Source organism: Mustela nivalis, assembly GCF_964662115.1.
Source record: "Mustela nivalis genome assembly, chromosome: 1".
NCBI classification, from domain to species: domain Eukaryota; kingdom Metazoa; phylum Chordata; class Mammalia; order Carnivora; family Mustelidae; genus Mustela; species Mustela nivalis.
In genome coordinates, this window is record NC_139020.1 from 67,341,763 (window position 1) to 67,364,622 (window position 22,860).

At 42.6% G+C, this 22,860-nt stretch overlaps 1 protein-coding gene and 1 long non-coding RNA gene across 9 annotated transcripts in view; one reads left to right on the forward strand and one right to left on the reverse strand.

The window, feature by feature from the left end:
- Window positions 1-22,860, forward strand: part of LOC309854062 (uncharacterized protein) — a 46,220-nt gene that overhangs the window by 20,708 nt on the left and 2,652 nt on the right. For 6 of the 8 annotated variants that reach the window (XM_082712759.1, XM_082712760.1, XM_082712758.1 and 3 more), the window contains 2 exons: window positions 7,815-7,950; window positions 12,832-12,938. In XM_082712759.1, coding sequence (XP_082568885.1) covers window positions 7,815-7,950; window positions 12,832-12,938 — 243 coding nt within the window. The remainder of the gene's footprint in view (window positions 1-7,814; window positions 7,951-12,831; window positions 12,939-22,860) is intronic. The other 2 variants (XR_014306083.1, XM_082712762.1) reach the window with 1 other exon arrangement.
- On the reverse strand, window positions 4,537-12,801 carry LOC309854113. Its single transcript, XR_014306096.1, has 4 exons — window positions 11,485-12,801; window positions 5,554-5,624; window positions 5,226-5,413; window positions 4,537-4,694 (listed from the first exon to the last, which is right to left on the reverse strand). It is a non-coding gene; the product is annotated as an uncharacterized lncRNA (long non-coding RNA).

A 22,860-nucleotide genomic window follows, 5' to 3' on the forward strand; every position in this document is an offset into this window, starting at 1 on the left:
AGAGTCTTTATGTTTAAGAAGCTAACGCTTCTCATACATATAAAAACACAGAATGCATGCATAACTTCAGTAGGTGATGACAAAGTCTGAATGTCGTCTTGAAGACCCCACCTGTGTGCCACCCCCTACCCCAAACCTCCAAACCCGCATGCCCCTGTGTAGGCCCCTGGAGGAGTTAAACTCCCATGGAAGGTAGGTAGTTTGAGGGAAAAGTCAAAAAGAGAACAAAACAACTGTTCATCCTTCAGCTTTTAAATAAGAGCCATGTTGAGGGCCAGGTCACAATAATACCTTTCAGCTGTTAAAACCTGGCACAAAAACATCAGACTTGCCTCTTTTGGCCTTAAACAACAGAAATACATTGTGTCATAGTCCTGGACCCTGGAAGTCAAGATCAAGATGTTGGCAGGGCTGGTTCCTTCTGGAGGTTTGGAGGGACAGTCTGTTCCTTGCCTCTCTCCTAGCTTCTGGTGGTTTGCTGGCAATCTGGTGCTTCCTGGCTTACAGATTCATCACCCTGACCTTTGCCTTATGTTCCCCAGGCGTTCTCCCTGTATGTGTCTGTGTCCAATTTTGCCCTTTTTATAAGGACATCAGTCATACTGGATCAGGGGCCCAGTCTTATCCAGTATGACCTCATCTTAACTAATCACATGTACAATGACCTTATTTCCAAATAAGGTCACATTCAGAGGGCCTGAGAGGCAGGACTTCAACACAGGAATTTTGGGAGGGAACACAACTGAACTCATAACTAGGGGGCCCAGAGTGTAGTTTATAAACAGGAAGCACACCTAGGAAAATAAATAGCCGCACAAGGCAGCATCTGCCAACGGCCAAACATGGACCCTAGATTCTGAGAAAGGCATTCTTACCGCCCTGGGATGGAACTGGGACTGGAACTGGAATGAACTTTAAATGGATGTGTGGAAAGAAAGGACTTATAGGTGGAAGGATTTAAGAGGGGAGAGATGGTTTAACAATGCAAGCCCATAAGCCTACAAAGTTTAGCTGGAACCAGAGGATGTGGGAAGGTAAGCCTGACAAAAAGGGTGGGTCACATTGAGGAAGTCTTTGCAAGTCAGGCAAGAGTTGGCACTTAATCCGATAGACAGTGGGATCCGTTGAAGTCTTCTGTCTCCCCAGCATCCTGTGCCTGGAGTCAATAGGAAAAGCCTGTATCTAATATACATTTATCTTACAGCTTATTGTCAGAGCAGACCATTTTCGTGCTTTCTAGAATTCATAAAGCAGGTAAAACAAACAAACAACAACAAAAAAAAACCCAGCTTCCCATACTAAATAATTACTTTCACCGTCATAAGGTGTTTGGTTGTGGGGCGAGTTTAGTCTTTGGTAGAAAAGTTCTACTTGTTTCAAAATAAAGAGTCAGATTGAGCTGATTCATATCAATCTCTTGAGGGTGGAGTCCAGATGGTTTCCATTTGGTCCCAATTGGAAACAGCCAAACTATTTTTATGCTTGTCCCTTTGTGGACAGGAGGCTTTGGCCTGATGTTTGGAAAGTTCACCTCATTATACTGTATGATTCAAAACCCCCATTCAGAAGCCTGACCCCCTTTATTATTCCTCCTCAAATGTATAATTACAAGAACCTGACAATTTTACATTTAGCAGCCAGTGTAAATGCATAGAAGAGGAGAAATATTCCATCTGTACGCCTGCGGAATTTAGACATGTTTGTCCCAGCCTGTCCTGCCTCTAAGCAGCACTGAACATGAAGATGCGTGTGGTGGGTGGTTCTCAGACCGAGCAGCAGCAGAAACACCCAGAAGGCTTATTACAATGCAGATTGCTAGGCCCTGCACCACAGACTGCTGGATCTGTCTGTCGGCAGAGGTGGGGCTGGAAAGCTTGCATTTTTATCAAGTTTCCTAGGGATGTTGATGCTATTAGTCCAGAGTCCACACTTCGAGAACAACTGCTTTAGAATTGAAAGAAAATCAGATTACCTACTCGTGTTTGATTTTGCTCAGTGAAGAAAATCAGAGGGCAGAGTGAGGCTCCCAAATGCCTCTTCTCTGCCAGGGAGACCACAGAACAGAGGGGGCCCAGGCCCCTTTCTGCCTCCAGCTTCTTTGTCTCATCCAGATCCAATCTGACCCATGTCTGAGCCCCACAGTTCTGTACCAGCAATCTGTGGGAACTGACCCTGGCCCTGGCGGGTGATTAACACTCAAGGGAGTGAACAGAGGGGGCCCAGGCCCCTTTCTGCCTCCAGCTTCTTTGTCTCATCCAGATCCAATCTGACCCATGTCTGAGCCCCACAGTTCTGTACCAGCAATCTGTGGGAACTGACCCTGGCCCTGGCGGGTGATTAACACTCAAGGGAGTGATGTCTGGCCGGGCCTATGCCTGTTCACAAGCCTGTCAGGTCCATGAAGACCCAGAAGATGGCTTACCACTGGAGGTCACTGAGAGGTCATCAGGAATAGTCATCTGCAGAGAAGATAGCTTCCTTGAGCCCCTTTCAGCCAGTCCAGCCATGTCACCTCTAGGTCCCAAAAGTTCCCAAAGAACTCAGCAAGGACTCAGGCATGTCCTGTCACCTGGGCCTACTCTGTTTCCTAGCCCAAAGGCCATGCCGTACTTCCTAGGATCATCTTAATTCTCAAGGATTTAGGACTGGGAGGGCCAGTATGTGACTTAGACATACCCTGGGCACAAGACACAGCCATAAAATGGTCAGTCCACAAGCCTGGGATAAATCAGACCTTTGCTACAGTACCAGTGCCTCCCAAGTGCCAAATTCACTTCCCCAAATAAGGCATTAATTGTTTATAACATAGCCATGGTCCATAGGAATACTATGGCATTAAGGAATGCAAGGGTCCAGTTCAAAAGACAAGATGTAATCTTCAAAACTTTATTAGTTCCAAGTCAGGAAGTTACCGATTATAATCCTAAGAGTATTTTACTTAGGGATTTTGTCCTGGAGTGATAGCCAAATGGTGGAAACCTTTGTGGACAGGTTCCAAGGTCCAAGGTGTGAATCATCCAATGCTAATTACACTTCGCTTCCTTAAGTCCTGCAATCAAGCTTACAGAGTTTCTGTTCTGGTTTATAAATGTCTGGTAATTACACAGGAAATCACACATGTTCCTTGTTGATGGAAAGAAGCTATTTTGAACAAGCGTTTTTATTTTTGAGTATTTATTTGAGAGAGAGTGCATGTGTGCAAGCGTGAGCAGTGGGAGGGGCAGAAGGAGAGGGAGAAGCAGACTCCTCACTGGGCAGAGAGCTGGAGGACTTAATCCTAGGACCCTGGAATCCTGACCTGAGCTGAAGGCAGACGCTTAACCGACTGAGCCACCCAAGCACCCTGATAAAGATTTTTTGAAAATTGGCCTTATTAAGAGGGTCCTACCGCAGGTGAACATTTGAGTTGTCCTTAAGCAAAATAAGCTGATGTCCAACAGAATGTGTGATTTCCACCTGTTCTGTGGTCCCAGGACAGGCCAGAAAATGAGGGAAAAGAGGAGGAACCTCCCCAGGGGAACCTCTGGTTCCACAGAATTTTACACTTGAACTTTGAGTGCTCGCCCACACAGGAAATAGAACTCTCTCTGGAAGGACTGAGAAGAGGTTCCTCAGCTGAGAAAGGGAGGGCATTCTATTTTTTTTTTTTTTAAGATTTTATTCATTCACCTGACAGAGAGAAATTACAAGTACACTGAGAGGCAGGCAGAGAGAGAGACAGAGAAGGAAGCAGGCTCCCTGCTGAGCAGAGAGCCCGACGCGGGACTCGATCCCAGGACCCTGAGACCATGACCCGAGCCGAAGGCAGCGGCCCAAGGGAGGGCATTCTAGGCAAAGGGAACCACATGAGCAAAGGCTCGGGGACTGCAAGTGCCCAGAGTGTTCAGTGTGGGGGGAGTTTGGCTTTCACTGCAGAGTGGTCGCTGGGAGAGAGGCAGAGGTGTACCTGAAAAGGCCAGGGGACCCACATGACCCAAACCCATGAATGTTGTTAAGTTAAGCTTTTGCCTGTGTACAAAGTGGGAGCCACGATTCCTCTGAAGCAAGACAGTGACGTGATGAGAATGGGGATTTTTGAAAAGAACCTTGGACAGCATTGCAGAATGTGTCTTAGCAAGAGGGACATCTGGATGATGGGAGACCCGTGTGGAGGCTACTACAGTACTTCAGACAAGAGAAAAGGCAGAATGCAGAGAGCAGTGATAGAAAGATAGTCCAGGTCCAGCTATATTTAAGGGGGGAAATTTGACAGGTCCAGATAGGCAGTTCAGTGAGGGTAGCAAGAAAGATCTTGAAGTTAGGAACCGTTGGCGGATCTTGGCAATGAACCAGAGAGAAAATGGGAAGAAACACAAGGTTGGGCGAGTCCACATGGATTTGTGGAGTGGCTTCTGCGGGAGGTGTACAGTTGTCAGAAACGTGTATCCGATCCTTGGGAGGCAGTCGCAGAAGGGGGGATAGCTTACACAAGCAGGTTCTTCTCCAGCATGCTCTCATTCCAGTGTTTCAGTGACTTATATTATCCAGACATGAAGCTGAAGATAGACAATGATATTTATTGTGTACTAAGTTCCTCCACAACCATTATTTCACTGCGCTTCCTGGTGGGTCTTCGTAGTGCATCTAGGAAAGGAGTCTCATGATCTCTACTACAGCACTGTGGAAATTTGGGTTCGGAGAAGTTCAGTGACTTTCTGGGGAGCCAAACAGCATTTTTTTAGAGAGAGGTTTTACACCCAGAGATTCTGCTTTCTCTACACCATCTTGCCTCTCAGGCACAACTGGTGTTGCTAGGCCACCACTAAGTTTTTGGAGACAGAGGCGGGTAAGTGAAAGTAATCACTGTCTGGGTGCCTGGGTGGCTCAGTCAGTTAAGCGTAGGCCTCTGGATTTGGGCCCAGGTCCTAATCTCAGGGTTGTAAGATAGATTGCCAGGCTGGACCCCGGGTGGGGCTCTGCTCTGGGTGTGGAGACCACTAAAGCTTCTCTCTGCCCCTCCCCCTGTCTCTCTCCCCCCTCTCTTAAAAGAAAAACAAAAAGTAGGCATTGTCAGTGAGCTTGTTTTTGTTTTGAAGAAATGTGAAGATTAGGTAGAAATAGGTTGGTGTATACAGCTGGGGGTGGGTCAAGTATTACCAGGGCCCGAGCATGGACTCACCCTTACTCTGAGAAATTTGTTTTCCATTCAGAGAAAATAATTTGGTTCTGTTTGAATTTTGGCTTACGGTCCAAAGCAGGAAGTCCCTGTACTAAGCAGTATCAGTCTTCCTAGCACCCAGCAGAGCACTGTGACTCGCTGAATTCTGTGGGATGGTTTGGACTTGCACTTTCCAAGCTGGTTATTTTTCATGGGCAGAGATGAGATTGCGACCTTACTTACCACCAGCTGGGGGGAGATTTGGGTGGTTTCTCCCTGTGGGGATGCAAGTGGCACCAGGTCAATCACAGACCTGCAAGCTCCCTTTGTCTCCAATGGCACGTGTTTGTGCCGTGTAGGCTAAGTTGGTGGGGTGGCAGGGGTAGACTGGCAAAAACCGTGTCTTCCTTGCACACCTTGGCCACTGCCCAGGAATTTGGCCTTTGGCCTTGGCCCCGCTGGCCTCATGTTCCATCACCTTTGCTTTCTGGCAGAAGTGGGGGGGGAAGGAAACGAGTGCCATGCACAATCAGTATCCACATCATTAATCATTCTGAGCAGTAAGTTTTCAAAGGCATTTATATTGTAAAGAGATTTTACAGATAAAAAGACATTCTATTTGTGTTCACGAATGGTCTCAAGGCATTGTTAGGTAAACTGTATATGGAAAAATAATGAACAGTGAGATAAAAGTTTCCACAAAGTTCTGTACTCAATTACTCACGGATTCATTCATTTGTTCAACAGTCATTAAATACCCATAATGTGCCAGATACTGTCCTAATCTATTAGCACTGTCAAATTATTCATAACAGCTGTCATTTGCCATCATTCCCATGCCTGGATATAAGGACAAATACATTTGGACAAGTTAGGTTTATTCCCAGTGAAACTAAATGAGGGGCTAGTTTTCATCCCTCCTAATATGTTTTGAAGGAAAATAAGCCCATGGGGCACCTGGCTGGCTCAGTCAGTTAAGTGTCTGCCTTCGGCTCAGGTCATGATCCCGGAGTTCTGGGACTGAGCCCCACATCGGGCTCCCTGCTCAGCAGGAAGCCCCCTTCTCCCTCTTCTGCTCCCCTTGCTTGTGTTCTCTCTCTCTCTCTCTCTTTCTCTCAAATAAATAAATAATCTTTAAAAAAAGGGGGGGGGATAAGCCCTATCTATTTTATTCAACCATCTAGCAGATTAGATTTGTAACCAAAGACACCAGTTGAATCTCTTTTTAAAGCATACTTAAAAAAAAAAAAAAAAAAAAAAAAAAAAAAAACCCTGGCAAACTAGAATAGCCCAAAGTCTAGATTTATCACCTTTCCCTAAAAAGTGAGCTCTCTTCCATGACTTGAAAACTTACATCATTAGTTACCATTGACTTCTCTCTCTTCTTGCTCTTCCCACACGCTCGTTAGCTTTCTGCTTCAGAAGGACAGTTTTGTTTCTTCTGTTCCCTGTTGGGTTCCCAGCACCTAGGACAGTGCCTGGCATAGAACAGAGCTCAGACAGACATGTTGAATGCTGAATGAATTCAAGTACAAAAAAGTTCTGTCCACCCCTTGGAATTAGGTTCTTAAGTCAGCCTATTTAGGCAAAATTAGCATATAGCTCAGTGATTCTTCACAACCCTTAAACTGCCCACACAAATATTTAGGGATATGGTTTCTAAGTTCCGTGCAATTTCTTGGCAGCTTTGGAACAGATCATTGTTTGTCAGTTATGCCCCAGATGAAGTTGTCAGCTAGGGTTTAGGGGGTTATATTGCATACAAAGCATGTAACTTTGAATACTTGGAGGCCTTTGAGAAGCCATCTGGCTTTGAGACCAGATTCATATCTCTCACACCTACTGAATGGATGAGCTGGCCATTATGTCCGTGGTTGTTTCTCCTTCTCCATCCCCTTCCTGTCTTTTTCTTTGCCAAACTCCTAAACTTGAGCTGGTGTAAATGAAATGTGTACATATGCCATGCTACAGCACTGACACTGAACTTTATGAAAGCTGAATAGACCAGTGGGGGTGAGTCAGACTCCAGGACTACTGACCTCAGTAAGGAAGTTTACAAAGGCAAGTGGGTTCTTTGTCTTTCAAATTTGCCCTTCCAGAGCTCAAAAAATGTGGCAACTTCCGCAGACTCTTTTAAAGAGCTGAGTCCCTGGATAAGGACTATCACTTCCCCAGGTTTGGTGGACAGCTCATTTATCTTCTATTGGGAAATTTCTAAAGACATTTGTTTTCCTCTTTAGCCAAAAAGGCAACAATCTAAATCTTAAGTGAAATTTCCTTTGATACAGAGCAATTTGGGGCTTGCTATTATAAAGAATAGAATATTTTTAAATTTTTTATTTTTTTTTAAGATTTTATTTATTTATTTGGCAGACAGAGAGAGAGGGAAGCAGACTCCCTGCTGAGCAGAGAGCCCAATGCGGGACTAGATCCCAGGACCCTGAGATCATGACCCCGAGCCGAAGGCAGTGGCTCAACCCACTGAGCCACCCAGGCGCCCTAAAGTATTTTTTTTAAAGGACTCCTTAGATTGTATGTATCTCCTTCACTTTATTGCCAAATGCATCTACTCACACAAGTCAAAGAAGTACAATCTTAAAAAAATAAAACTAACTTAAGTGGTGGTAAGTGGGGGAGCTATTGTCTAAAAATAATAAAAACTATTATTTTCTTATAGGAATCAAGAAAAAAATTAAAGATTTGACTGAAGCTGGTCCTTGGTTAGTGAAGTTGTATCTGGCAGATAACGGCATAGACAGAAGAGGAAAAGAAGGAGGAAATGGCTTGTTGGAATTCACTCAAATTTTAACATGGTGAGTAGAAAAGAGGTTTTATTTGTTCGCCTTCTGAAACTGGGTGCTTGGGTTGAATCATAGGGAAAATGACTTAACTGCAGTTTAATAAAAAGTGATATTTTTAACTTCGAGAGGGAAGCAGTAACCCACTGTGATCTTGGTACATGATCTTAAGGGAAGGCCCGAGATCATAAAAATGGCATGCACACAATTGTCCATGAGCCACAGAGGGACTCCAAAGACCTCACTAGAAGCTCCAATTAATGAAGCTGGCAACTGATGAAAGGCAGGAATTATGACCTCCAGATATTTCTTCCGTGAAGTCAGCTATGTGACCTAAGGAAGAAAGGCAGTCCACTCAAGAGTCAACACTGTTTAGTTTTTGATCACAAAGTTGTCTCAAGCTACTTAGGCAGAAAGACAGAGCTTTTCTCAAAAGCTGCTGGAAAACAAAATGTTTCCTTGCCATATTTATGCTGCAACCTTGGACATCTCTTTGTCCAGCTCTCCTGAATCCCACACCCAGTGGGCCAAACAAGTAAGCATTTGCAGCTCTGTAGGAAAGCTTACTCGGTAGAGGGCTCCAGGTTTTCCATCTTAGACAGCAGTACTGAGAGCACCTCAGGGCAATCAAGGGCAATAGAATATAGCTCAGATTCAAGAGTTGAGAGCTTGATCGATAAATGAATAACAAATAAATAAATAATAAATCAATAAATAATAAATAACAAATAATAAATAATAAAATATTTATTATTTTAGAAGAAAAATATTCTTTTTCTAATATATTTGTTTTGGAAAGTTGGGAATTTCCAACTTGGATAGCTTGGCTGCTATTTTATAATAGTTCTATTAATAAACTTCATTTTGTTACCCTTTTAATATATTGCTAGATTAAATATGTTGCTGCTATATTATCCTTTTAGTATACTGCTAACATTTTGTTAAGGGTTTTCACATCTGTGTTCATTAGGGATATTTGTCCCTACTTTTCTTGTAATGTTTTCCTTTGGTATTGGGATCAAGGTGATTTTGGCCTTATAGAATGAGTTAGGAAGTGTTCCTCCTTTCCTATTTTATGAAAAAACTTGTGTAGAATTGGCATTATTTTACCTTTAAATATTTGGTAGAATTTACCAGTGAAGACACCTGGATCTGGAGTTTTCTTTATGGGAAGATTTTTAACTACAAATTCACTTTCTTTAATAGGTAGAAGTCTATTCTGGTTATTTTGGGAGGGGGGTGTTAAGCTTTGGTTGTTTATATCTTTCAAGCAATTTGTTCATTTTGGCTAAGTTTTCAAATTTATTGTCTTAGAGTTGTTCATAATATTTCTTTCTCATCCTTTTCCTATCTGGAGGATCTGTAGTGATGTCTCCTCTTTTGTGCTTAATATTAATAATTTGTTTTCTCTCTTTTTCCCCAATCAATATGATTAGAATTTTATCAATTTTATTGATCCTCTCAAAGAACTTGCTTTTGGTGTTCTGTAGTGTTTTAATTTTTTCTATTTCATTGATTTATACCCTTATTTTTATTGTTTCCTTTATTCTGTTTACCTTGGGTTTAATATGCTCTTCTCTTTCTAGTTTATTAAGGTAGAAGCTTAAGTTATTGATTTTAACTTTTCATTTTTCTCTTTTTAAAAAAAAAAGATTTTATTTATTTATTTGACAGAGAGAGATGATAAGCATGCAGAGAGGCAGGCAGAGAGGCAGGCAGAGAGAGAGGAGGAAACAGGCTCCCTGCCAAGCAGAGAGCCTGATGCGGGGCTCAATCCTAGGACCCTGAGATCCTGACCTGAGCCGAAGGCAGCGGTTTAACCCACTGAGCCACCCAGGTGCCCCTAACTTTTTGTTTTACTAATGTAAATGGTTATAGTAACACTAAGCACTTTTTCATTACATCCTGCAAATTTTGATATGTCGTATGTTTTTTAAAGATTTTACTTATTTATTTGTCAGAGAGAGAGAGCACAAGCAGGGGGAGCAGCAGGCAGAGGGAGAAGCAGGCTCTCTGCTGTGCAAGGAGCTGGATTCAGGACTCCATCCCAGGACCCTGGGATCATGACCTGAAGAGAGCTGCTTAATCTACTGAGCCACCTAGATGTCCCATGATATGTTGTATTTTTATTGTTATTCAATTCAAACTATGTTCTAATCTCCCCTTTGATTTCTTTGACCTATGGGTTATTTAGAAGAGTGCTATTTAGTTTCCACATATTTGTAAAGTTTTCACATATTTTTCTCTGCTTGCTTTTTAATGAAATTATGCTGTGATTAGAGAATATACTTGTTTTATGGACCAGATTATTATCTATCTTGGTAAATGTTCCACGTGCACTTGAAGAATGTATATTCTGCTATATTTGGATAGAATGTTAAGAAATGTCAGTTAGGTCCAGTTGGTTGGCAGCATTGTTATGGTTTTCTATATCTTTACAAATTTTCTGTTTACTTGCTCTATCAATTATAAAAAAAGGGATAATTGTGACTTTGTATCTCCTTGCAGTTTAATCAGTTTTGCTTCATGCATTTTTTAAAAGATTTATTTTATTTATTTTTTAGACAGAAAGAGAGTAGGGGGAGGGGAAGAGGGATAGAGAGAATCTCAAGCAGACTCCCTGAGTGTGGAACCCAATGTGGGGTTCGATCCCAGGACCCCTAGATCATGACCTGAACCAAAATCAAGATCAGATGCTCAACCGACTGAGCTACCTGGGTGCCCCTTGCTGTGTGTGTATATATATATATGTATTTTTTTTTTTTAAGATTTTATTAATTTATTTGAGAGAGAGAGCAAGTGGACACAGAGGGAGAGGGAGAAGCAGAAGCATAGTCCCTGCTGAGCAGCGGGGCTAACACAGGGCTTGATCTCAGGACCCCGGGACTGTGACCTGAGCTGAAGGCAGATGCTTAACAGGCTAACCCACCCAGGCACCCCTGCTTCATATATTTTTAAGATCTGTTGTTAGGTGCAAATCATTTAAGATTAAATCACTTGAAGAATTGAACCTTACCCTCATTGTGAAATCGCCAGTAATATTTTCCTCTTATCTCTGGTAATATTCCCTTCTCTGAAATATACTTTGATGAATATTAATATAGCTACTTGAACTTTCTTTGGATTAACATCAGCATGGTATATCTGTTTCTTTTATTTTTAACCTATATATATTTTTAAAGTAACTTCTCTATAACTCAGTTTCCTCATTTGCAAAAATGGGGATAATAATCAAAAGAGTGTTATAGGGTTAAATTAGATCAGGTGTGTAACATGCTATATACAGTGCAGAGGGCTCCAGCTAGCACCTTTACACAAATGGGAAAAAGAGCCCCTCCAGCTAGACAAATTAAAAGAGGCACCACCTCTGGCCATTGAGTCAGAGGAAGTAACCCTTTCTAGTCTTCAGGTCACAGAACTTGGCAAACAGAGCTTGGCAGATTTCAGCCCCACTCACACCTTTGGAGGCCGCCTTGGTACTGGGCACAAGTGCTTACACTTGCGGGTGACCCTGATCACATCTAATGCACAGTGAATGCTCCATCAAACCTTAGCTCATGCGAGACTCTGTGTTCTAGTGTTAAAATCCATGGCCTCCGAAATCAGATGTAGAATTGTTGAGCTGTGCAGTTGTTCTTCAGCACTCTCCCTTCTCCTTCTAGAACCTCTGCTTTCTCCTGAAGCATTCCTGCTTTCACCCATCTTATCTGAAGGAATAGGACATAGGCAGACAGTTCAGGAAGCCGAAGCTAGGCAAGTTCTGATTAGATAGGCTATTTCCTTGGGTGCAAAACCTTTGAGAGGGAGAGTCTGGCAGAACCATTGAGCCCCACCCTTGAATGCTAGCTGCTGAATCAATAGACAGTGTGTACAGGAAGAATGACCTTGTATTTACTACTGATTTTAACTGAAATTTCACATTCCCAGCACATGGTAAACTCAAAATCGTTTTACTGAAAGCCATAGGATAATTTCTTTTAGAGCAGAGGCAATGTGTTAAATTCCTTTAATCTCTGCAATGGTAGATCATATGCATTTAGTAAGTGTGCACTCAATATAATAACATCACTGGTACTGCACTTTGCAAGATACTTTCATAGGAATTGTTTCATTCTGTTTTTACCACAACCTTATGAAATATGTAAAAGAGCCAGTTTGGGGCCCAATGTTACAGATGAGGAAGATGGGACCCAAGAGGGCACATGGCCTGCCCATGATTACAAGGTTGACAGGAGGTAGAAGCTGACCAGGAGCCCAGGACTTCACCCTGATTCCATGTCTCCTCATGATACCAGAAATTCTCTAAGACCAGTTGGTGGGCTGGTGCTAGAGCATGAAGGAATTTTCAATAATCTCAAAGAGATTAGGAAAAAACAATAGATGGAGGTCTCGTTTCTCATAAAGCTAAGCTTACTTAGTTTTAAAAGCTATCTTTATTCTGAGACTATGCCCTTTCTAATTTTGTGTAAAAATATTTGTTCTTTTAAGTGTTGCTGGGTGAGAACTGTTATTTGTTTGATGTATTAAAAGTTGTCAGGCCAGTCACCCCAAGCTTTTTGACATTTTACTGGTGTGCAAAATCCACAAAGACTGGGAAGCCCTGTGCAATACCACACCATATTTCTGGATAAATAAATGAATGGAAGCTGTGAGGCAACTTAAAGTCTTTATCCCACCAATTGACTTAGGAGAGAGGTGTCCAAACTAGAGAGATTAAATTGGAGAAGTCTGCATTCAGTTTCAAATTGGGTCAGTGTATCATCATTGAAAGGGGGCGTTAAGCAAAGTGTTGAGGACCTAAGAAAAGAGATCAGACTCCAAAGTAAGTGGACTGAGTTTCTTTGAATGACTGTGCTCGGCAAGATGCCATTCTGATTTGTCATTTTCTTTGGCCAGCCTGATCACATACTCTGCTCACTTAAGGGAAATTGACCTCAGAAACAATGTCCTGGGAGAGATGGCTGCTGCTGACATACTTGAAGCACTGAGAGCCAGAAAGACAGGTACAGAGTGTGTTTTGTGTTCCCTTCCACTTGTCCATATCTACTCACCCCTAAATGCTATATTGCTCATAGCCTGCTCTACTTTTTTCATCAAATAACTGGCCTGAGCTATGTGATGACCAGGAGCACTGTCATAAGCCACCTACCCTTATGTCCATTTACTCCATGATTTGCACAGAGTTCAAGAACTTTTCTGATATCATTGGTTGTCTTTGACCTAAGCACAGTAGTCTCCCCTTATGCATGGGGAACATGTTCCAAGATCCCCAGTGGATGCCTGAAACTGCAGATAGGACCAAACTGTACATATACTGTGGTTTTTTTTTTCCTATACAAGCATACTTATGAGAGTTTAATTTATAAATGGGCACAGTAAGAGATTAACAATAATAAATAGTAATCTAGAATACTTATGACAGTATACTATAATAAAAATTGGTGAATGGGGGTCTTTCTCTCAAAATATCTTACTGCACCATACTCGCTCTTCTTCTTGTGATGATGAACAATGACAAAACCTGCATGAGGAGATGAAGGGAGGGGAATGACACCATGGCGCTATGGTACTACTGACCTTCTGATGATTCCGCAGAAGGAAGACCATCTGCTTCCTGACCATGGGTAACAGGAGCTGTGGAAAGAGAAAACACAGATTAGGGGTGGGCTGCTGTAAGCAATATTATCTGAGGGACCCTCTCCTATTCTCTATTCTCCCCCGCAACCCAACCTGCAGATATTTTTCCAGACAGCAATTGGAAAACTCAATCAACATCCTTACAAGATTCTGACTCGCTTGCTGGACCGTCAAAGATTGCTTAATTGTGATTGACATCAGGAGAGTATGAATGGTCCCTTATGACCATGTTATCCTTTGAAAATGAGAGAATCACCTATGGAATGAGTTATTTATTTAACATGGGCTAACCCTGCCCTCCTGCTTTCATTAATATGCATGACCAGAATTAACGATAGCCGTTCTCATTGCTGATAGAGAGAAGATGAGGAAGGCGGCATTTCCAATAAAGCTCAGGGTCACCTGGGTGGCTCAGTGGGTTGAGCCTCTGCCTTCAGCTGAGGTCATGTTCTTTCAGGGTCCTGGGATGGAGCCCCCCATTGGGTTCTCTGCTCAGCAGGGAGCCTGCTTCTCCCTCTCTCTGCCTACTTGTGATCTCTCTCCCTCTCTCTGTCAAATAAATAAATAAATAAACAAATGGGGGAGAGACTTATATAAGACTGATAAATCACAAACCCGTACGCTTGAAACCAGTAATATATGTTAATTAATTGAATGTGAATTTTCAAAAAGGCAAGGAAGAGGGACGCCTGGGTGGCTCAGTTGGTTGGACGACTGCCTTCGGCTCAGGTCATGATCCCGGAGTCCCGGGATCGAGTCCCGCATCAGGCTCCCAGCTCCATGGGGAGTCTGCTTCTCCCTCTGACCTTCTCCTCGCTCATGCTCTCTCTCATTGTCTCTCTCTCTCAAATAAATAAATAAAATCTTAAAAAAAAAAAGGCGAGGAAGAAATTTTGTCATTATCTGGCAAGTTACATAGAGAGAATTAAGTAGTAAAAGCATTGGATTGGTCTTTATCATTTCTTTGATAAAATGACTTTAGAGACATGGCATAGTTTTAGATTGCATTTTTTTTTCTAACAATGCCAGGTTTGTTTGTTTTAAGATTTTATTTATTTGACAGACAGAAATCACAAGTAGGCAAGCAGAGAGAGAGGGAAAGGCAGGCTCCCTGCAGAGCAGAGAGCCCAACTCGGGGCTCGATCCCAGGACCCTGGGATCATAACCTGAGCCAAAGGCAGAGGCTTTAACCCACTGAGCCACCCAGGGGCCCCCTAACACTGGCAGTTTTAAAGAGAAGAATTATAACATTACTGTCTACTGTGTTGCCATTTTTTTTTAAAGATTTTATTTATTTATTTGACAGGCAGAGATCACAAGTAGGCAGAGAGGCAGGCAGAGAGAGAGAGAGAGAGAGAGGGAAGCAGGCTTCCTGCGGAGCAGAGAGCCCAATGCGGGGCTCGATCCCAGGACCCTGAGATCATGACCCGAGCCGAAGGCAGCAGCCCAAACCACTGAGCCACCCAGGCGCCCCATGTGTTGCCATTTTTAAACTAAAACCACTGTATCATCATTTCTTCACAGCCAACCAAATGATCCCAAGATTTTTGAACTATCCCTTTATTTTGGAGAAACAGAACATCTACTTCTAGTCTACTTCAGTTGAATTCAAATGCAATGGAATTACTGCTCTAAAATGAATTTAAATTAGACTTTAAGCTCAATAGGCTGAAAGCAGGTTAGTGATTTCATTTGATTTTCCTTAGCACCGTGGTCACTTTCTCACCATACCCTGTGGTGGAAGACTTTATTAACGGCTGCAGGCAATTTTCAGTCATTACTGTAGTGAGTGCTAATGATGGACAGTCTCAGCTGATTTGACAGAAAATGGTTCTCATCAAGTACTTATTTGGGGCTTGCTTAGTAAATGGTTCAATTTGTGTGAATGGGGAAGATGATTATGAAATACCCACCTGAAAATATAGCTTCTCGTTTAAAAAGCACTTAAAAACAATGTATAGTTCAGAAAAGCATTTCTCCCCCAAATACGGTAGTATAATTCATGAGTAGCTTGAATGCATCCACATTTTGAACCAAAATAATTATGGCATGTTTCTGATGGAACACTTAAGATCATTAGTTTGAACACCAAGAAAGACTCTTCAAAATGGAGTTAGCTGATTGGATTCTACAGGGAAATCTCTTGCCATTTAGCCTTAATGGCATCCTTTTAAACATTAAAAGCAATTAGTAATATCAGTGATTATAGAACTAATGTTCTTCTTTTGATTGCTTATGTGTTCTTATAATTTGCAAGTTAACAGGCTAATTTCTAATCCTGATTCTATTTCTTTCATTAAATCCAAATTAACAGCACAAAGACATTTATTTGTCTACCAAGGAATTCTTAATGAACTACCTTTAATGATGGAAAACACACACATAATGAAAGCTTTCGCAGAAACATCAGCAAAGTCACTTGGTTTTTTTTTTTTTTTTTTAAGATTTTATTTATTTATCTGAGAGAAAAAGAGATAGCGACAGAGGTAGCAAGAGAGGGCAGGAGTGTGGTGGAGAGGGAGAAGCAGGTTCTCTGCTGAGTGGGGAGCACAATGAGGGGCTCAATCCCAGGACCCTGAGATCATGACCTCAGCCAAAGGCAGACGCTTAAGTGACCGAGCCACACAAGCACCCAGCAACCTCACTTGTTACCAATTAAAAAAAAAAAAAAAAAGTTTAGCAGAGGGAAAAACTGCTGTTTACATTTTATAGGGTTGCTTTTTTAATTTAAAAGAAAAAACCAATGGAAGACTTCAGGATCAATTCATTTATCCATTCTTATTTATTTATTTTAACATTAATTTATTAAATGCTGTAGAACAAGGCAAAGGGGGCCCACAGTGATCACTGAGCCAAATGCAAACAGGCTCATTAAATGACCTGGCTTGAAATAGCCATAGGCACTAGCTGACCTATTATAAACAGGCACAGGTCCTAAAATTTAAATAAAGGGACAATTCCATAGTTCCTTGCCTCCCCACTCTGCCTTGTAACTGTGGCCCCTCACCACCGCCTCATAGCAGACAGTCCTTTGCTGTCCTGTCCACTGCTTTTATCTCTTTTATTCTACCTTCGGTGAATTCTTTCACCATATGTGTTGCCAGCCTCCACCCAACCAGAGCACCCAATCGGGACACCCCACAAATACCAGGCCTTGTTTGAGTTGAGCAGTGACTCCCTGCTTTCATGGATCTGACTTCCTAGTGGATGACAGACAGTAAACCAACTATATAGAGAAGTGAAATATATATTATTGTATATCATTTGGAGATCATACTTAAGGGAAAAAATAAAGCAAGAAAGGGAGATAAAGCATGTATGTCAGGGGATGGGGAGTTTAGTTGAGGTAGCCAGAGAAGACTGTATTAAGAAGAAATGTTTAAGTAAAGACAGGAAGGTGTGCGGGAGCAAGCCACATAGATATCTGGGAAAAGAGCAGTCCAGGTAAGCAGAGCAGCAGGTGCAAAGGTTTATGGCAGGAGACCAGCTGATGTGTTCTATTTTTTTTTGTAAAGATTTTATCTATCTATCTATCTATTTATTTATTTATTTATTTATTTATTTATTTTAAACAGTATTATTATTTATTTGTTTATTTGACAGACAGAGATCACAAGTAGGCAGAGAGGCAGGCAGAGAGAGAGGAGGAAGCAGGCTCCCTGCCACGCAGAGAGCCCAATGCGGGGCTCGATCCCAGGACCCTGGGGTCATGACCTGAGCTGAAGGCAGAGCCTTTAACCCACTGAGCCACCCAGGCACCCCAAGATTTTATTTGACAGAGAGAGATCACAAGTAGGCGAAAAGGCAGGCAGAGAGAGAAAGAGGAGGAAGCAGTTCCCTGCCATGCAGAGAGTCCGATGCAGGGTTCAATCCCAGGACCCTGAGATCATAACCTGAGCTGAAGGCAGAGGCTTAACCCACTGAGCCACCCAGTCACCCCAGCTAGTGTGTTCTAAAGCCAGCATGGAAGCCAGTATGGCTGGAGTGGAGTGAGAAAGAATGGGAGGGTCATAGGACAAACAAATTCCAAGAAGCAAGCATGGAGAGCAGGGGGCCTTTCTAGGCAATTATGAGGACCGTGGTTTTTAACTTTACTGAGATGGAAAAGCATTGGAGAATTTTGAGAGGAGACCAGATCTGACCCACATCTTAACAGGATTACTCCAGGTCTAAGTTGAAAACAGATTTGAGAAGAGGGTAAAAGAAGGAAGACCAGTTAGGGAGTTGTCTCTGGAAAAATTAAACAGAGCCTTTCAGCAGACCCAGGACAGGCAGCATGGTGGAGACTGAGGGTGGAATAAACTAAAAAGAGGAGGATTAGGGAAAATTCTACACACAGCACTTGGGACTCAGCCTTTCCCATTGCCTGAGCCACCTTTGTCTGCCCTGCTTCTGGAGGCTCATAGCCATATAGAAGACTGGGGTGTTCTTTTTATTTATTAATTTATTTACTTTGAGAGAACATGCACAAGAGTGTGGAGGGGGGGTGGGCAGAGAGAGAGAGGGAGAGATTATCTCAAGCCAGCTCCATGCCCAGCATGGAGCCCGACACAGGACTTGATCTCACAACCCTGAGATCATGACCTGAGCCAAAATCAAGAGTCAGATGCTTAACTGTCTGAGCCACCCAGGCGCCTCTGGGGTATTCTTTGATAAACTGAGTAGCCCCAGAGAAAGGAACAACAGATGCTGACCCCTCTTCATTCAAAGAAGCCCAGCAGGGAAGCAAGCCCTACTCAGACAGAGGAGCTCCCGTCAGCCATTGACTGTGAACAAAAATCTGAGAATCTCCAGACACTTCACACAAGTCTTCAACATAGGAAACCAAGCCTGAAACACAGAGACAAAGAGAACTCTGAAGATACAGAGACAATACAGAAAATATTTTTAAAAATAAATAAATAAAGAAAAGAAATTAGTTAAAATTTCTCCAGGGAAACAGAAGAGAATGCATCTGTAAAACAACAGGATGCTAGGAAAAATGAATAATTGGAAAAATAAGAAAAAGCTCTTGGCAAATAAAAATGATAGCCAAAATAAAAATTTCAAAACCAACTGTGAAGGATGAAGTCTTTAAAAAATAGGACGAAAAATTGGTGAGACTATATGAGACAGGGTCAATCTGTGAACACCAGCATTTAACTCATAGTTCAGAAGGAGAGACCAGAGAAAAGCAGGGAGAGGCCATCGTCAAATAATTGTCAAATACATCAGGAACTTTCCCTGAACGAACAGACATAAATCTGCATGTTGAAAGAGCCCATTGAGTGCCCAGCAACAGTGAATGATAAATGCTATTTCACCATGGCATTCAGAACACTAGGAACAAAGGGGAGAATCCAACAACTTACAGCTAAATACCGTATATTCTATACGAAGGACTGGGACTCAGAAGGACATCAGATTTCTGACTGGACGCTAGAAACTATGGGAGGCTGACATGACAACTCTGTGAGAGCTCTATACATTTCCAACTCCTAACCAAGTATGAGGATGAAATAAAGATGTTTTTAGAGCACAAGAACTCAAACTGTGTGCCTCCTGTTTCCTAGGAAGCTCCCGGAGAACACATTTGAGCAAAATAAGAGTAAACCACAAAGATGAAGAATGGAGAATCCTGAAATCAGGAGAACCAGTACAGAAAATTGGAAAGGGAATCCCAGATGATGTTTGAGGGTCAGAATGAGTCCAAATTGGAGCCAGAAAATAGGACACTCCAGAAAGGAGGGACACTGCAATAAAAACTGAATAGAGCATTGGGCATACTTAAGTATTTTGCAAGAAATAGGGGTGTATGGCAAAGAAAAGAAATTGGGGGAAATTCTTAGAATAGGTACACAGAAAACAGTGCAAAGGAAAAAGACAATTATTAACTCAGAAGAAAGTCATGTAAGTGGGGCACCTGGCTGGCTCAGTAAGTACAGTGTGTGACTCCTGATCTTGGAGTTGTACATTCAAGCTGGGTATAAAGATTACTTAAAAATAATCTTTAAAAAAAGTTATATAAGAAAGGGAAACACTGTGAACAAAATGTATATGACCATACCAGTCAATACACCAAGTGTTGATTTAACTAAAAATTGTGCAATATCACTATTGGGAGGTTTGGTGAGAGGAAGTGATAGCAGTCAATATATAAAATTTTTACTGGAGGGGCTCCTGGGTGGCTCATTTGTTAACTGTCTGCCTTTGGCTTAGGTCATGGTCCCAGAGTCCTGGGATCAAGCCCTGCTTTGCCGAAAGCCTGCTTCACCCTCTCCCACTCCCCCTTCCTGTGTTCCTTCTGTCACTGTCTCTCTCTCTCTGTCAAATAAAGTCTTAAAAATAAATAAATAAAATAAATTTTTACTGGAAATACCAATAATATAAAACACTTTGTTTGAAATAGGCAGTAAATCTCATGAAAAACAGATGAGTGAGTTAAAAGTGGTTGTCTCTGGAAAAGAAGACTGGGGATGTTGAGGCAAAAGACAAGGGTCTGTCGCTTTTCATTATAAACTTTTTAGCCCTGTTTAATTTTTTAGCTATAAGTATGCATTACTTTGTTTATATTTTAAGAGAATTGAAAACTGGATAGCTTTCTACCATGTGATTTATTGTTATGTAATTCCATGTCAATATCTAAAACCATCTTTTTAAAAAGATTTTATTTGAGAGAGAGAGCGAGCGCACTAGTGGGGTAGGGGCAGAGAGACAAGCAGACTCCCCACTGAGTGTGGAGCCTGACTTGGGGCTCAATCCCAGGACCCTGAGGTCATGACCTGAGCTAAAGGCAAATGCTTAACCAACTGAGCCACCCAGGGAGCCCAATATCTAATACTATCTTAAGTCACCTTAGCTTCCACCAAGGAGTTGGAGGCCTCACACACTCTATAGAATGTTTATGAATGGCTAGAGTTTCATAAAGAAATGAAAAAGATGACCAGAAGTATGGTGTTAGGGAACATGACTGTCTTTTGTGGGTGTGGCTGTCGCATAACTCCTCTGAGACCTCCAGCAGGCCCCCATACCACACTACTGACCCCCTGTCAGGTGGTTTCCAGCCCCCAACACTCCTCACAGCCTGAGCATCTCCCTCCTGACTGTCACAGTGGTCAAGACTTTGGGCCTTGTTTTCTTTTTTTTTTTATTTTTTCTTTTTTTTTTAAATTTTATTTATTTATTTGACAGAGAGAAATCACAAGTAGATGGAGAGGCAGGCAGAGAGAGAGAGAGAGAAGCAGGCTCCCTGCTGAGCAGAGAGCCCGATGCAGGACTCGATCCCAGGACCCTGAGATCATGACCTGAGCCGAAGGCAGCGGCTTAACCCACTGAGCCACCCAGGCGCCCCTGGGCCTTGTTTTCTTTTTGAAATTCCTGTCTTCCTCTACATTTGAACCTGTCTTCGTTTTTTCAACTCTGAGCTTTGTTTTTCTCCCTGACTATGATTTCTTCCTATTTGCTGTTGAATTCTGCCTCAGTTAGAGGTGCTATTTGGCTACCTGGAACAGGACCAGATATAGGGGCTTCATCAGCTAGCAGAGGACTGAGCCAGTGTAGACCCGTCCTGGCATCATGCCTTTCTCTTTCTCCACCATCAGCCTTAGCAGATGGTTTATATCCTCATAGCTGTAGGTGGCTGCTTCACTGCAAGCCTCCTGTCTTCATTCCAGACCAGAAGAAGGAAGGGACAAGGAGAAAGTACTGGTACCTCTATGAGGAAGTCTCAGAAATCCCCCAGCACACCTATGCTTATTTCCAGCTGGTCAGAAGCACGTCACATACCCATCCCTAATTTTTAGCTTGGCACATTGCTACCCTAAGAAAAATCTGAGCTCTGTTAGAAAATAAGTTCAGAAAAGATATTAGTCAGGGAATTACAGGTACTTGGCTCAAGCTCCTTTAGATTATGATCAATAGGTCAGCTGGTCTACACCAGACCTGGCCAAAGGCCTTTGAAGCCAGTAACCCCTCCAGAGTGGCCCAAGTGAGACACCAGGGTCTTTATTAGACATTCCACATGCTCAAGTCACCTAGCAGACCTCTATCTGTATAACCTTCTGCTCTATAAGGAATCACGGAAGACACTGGGGCAAAATTAGACCTAGGAAACATGAGTGCTTCTCAATCTAGGCACAGCCCTGGGAGACTATTGCCTTAAATTTTATTATGGCCCGGCCCCACCCTGAAGTATCAGAGCAATGTTTCCCCCACAACCATGCCTTTTTTGTGTGATGACCCACAGGAATGACCCTTGGACTAGAATGATCACACCAAGTACCAGTAAGTACTGCTCACCGGAGGAAAACATCCAAATAGCGCTTATCTTCCAGGCACATATGTATCACCCAAGTCCTCAGTGACACAGTTTCTGGCCCTTTCTAAGTCCTGAAATTATGAGCTATATTGTCTTACACCCCCAGGTCACTTACCCATTTTCATCCATCTTACCCTCCACTACCCTTTACTGCGCCCAGGCTGATTTTTTTTCCCACATCCCTACAACCATTTTCATATTTCAACTTCAACTGATCCTTTGGAGGGTCAGGCAGTACTATTTTTAAATACTTATTTATAGTACATGCAGTACTATATTTAAGGTTCTTATTTTTCCTCTCCACCATATTTCCTACTTACCTTCCTGCTTCTGGCTTCTTCCTAGTGTATCCTGACCCCCAAAAACTACAGCCTGGGGCCCCTGGGGCCCTGCAGGCAGGACCCGGCCATCTGGCTGGATGAGAAACAAGAAGGGGGAGAAGGGCAAGTACCATGGGAAATAACAGAAGGATGGGTTGACACAGGCTCTGTGAATGGCATGCTAGGTATTTGAGTCTTATTATTCTGATCCCAGTTTTGATGTGTGGGAGTAAGTTTCCCACACACCACCAAGCAATTCCCAAATACTAGCTGGGTGGCCTACAGTTCAACTCCATTCTGACCCTACCTACCAGGAGCTTAGCATCAGATTCCACAGGTTAAGGGCTCAGTCCCACAAGACAGTCCCCTCCCTACCACCACCACATCGGACATCAATAGCAAGTCCATATTGCTACCTGGGCTTCTGATTCGCCATAAAGCTGAGGTTCTCATGAGCCCCTCCTTGGGTTTGATTAATTGGCTAGAATGGCTATAATGACCCAGGAAACCATGATTGCTGGGTTATCATAAAGGATACAAATCAATAGACAGATGAAGAGATACCGAGGGTGAGGTCTTGAACAAAGCAGCTCTGTCCTCATGGAGTTTGGAGCCCAGCATGGTGGCACGTGGAAGCATTCCAGGCTTCCCAACCTGGAAGCTCTTAGAATC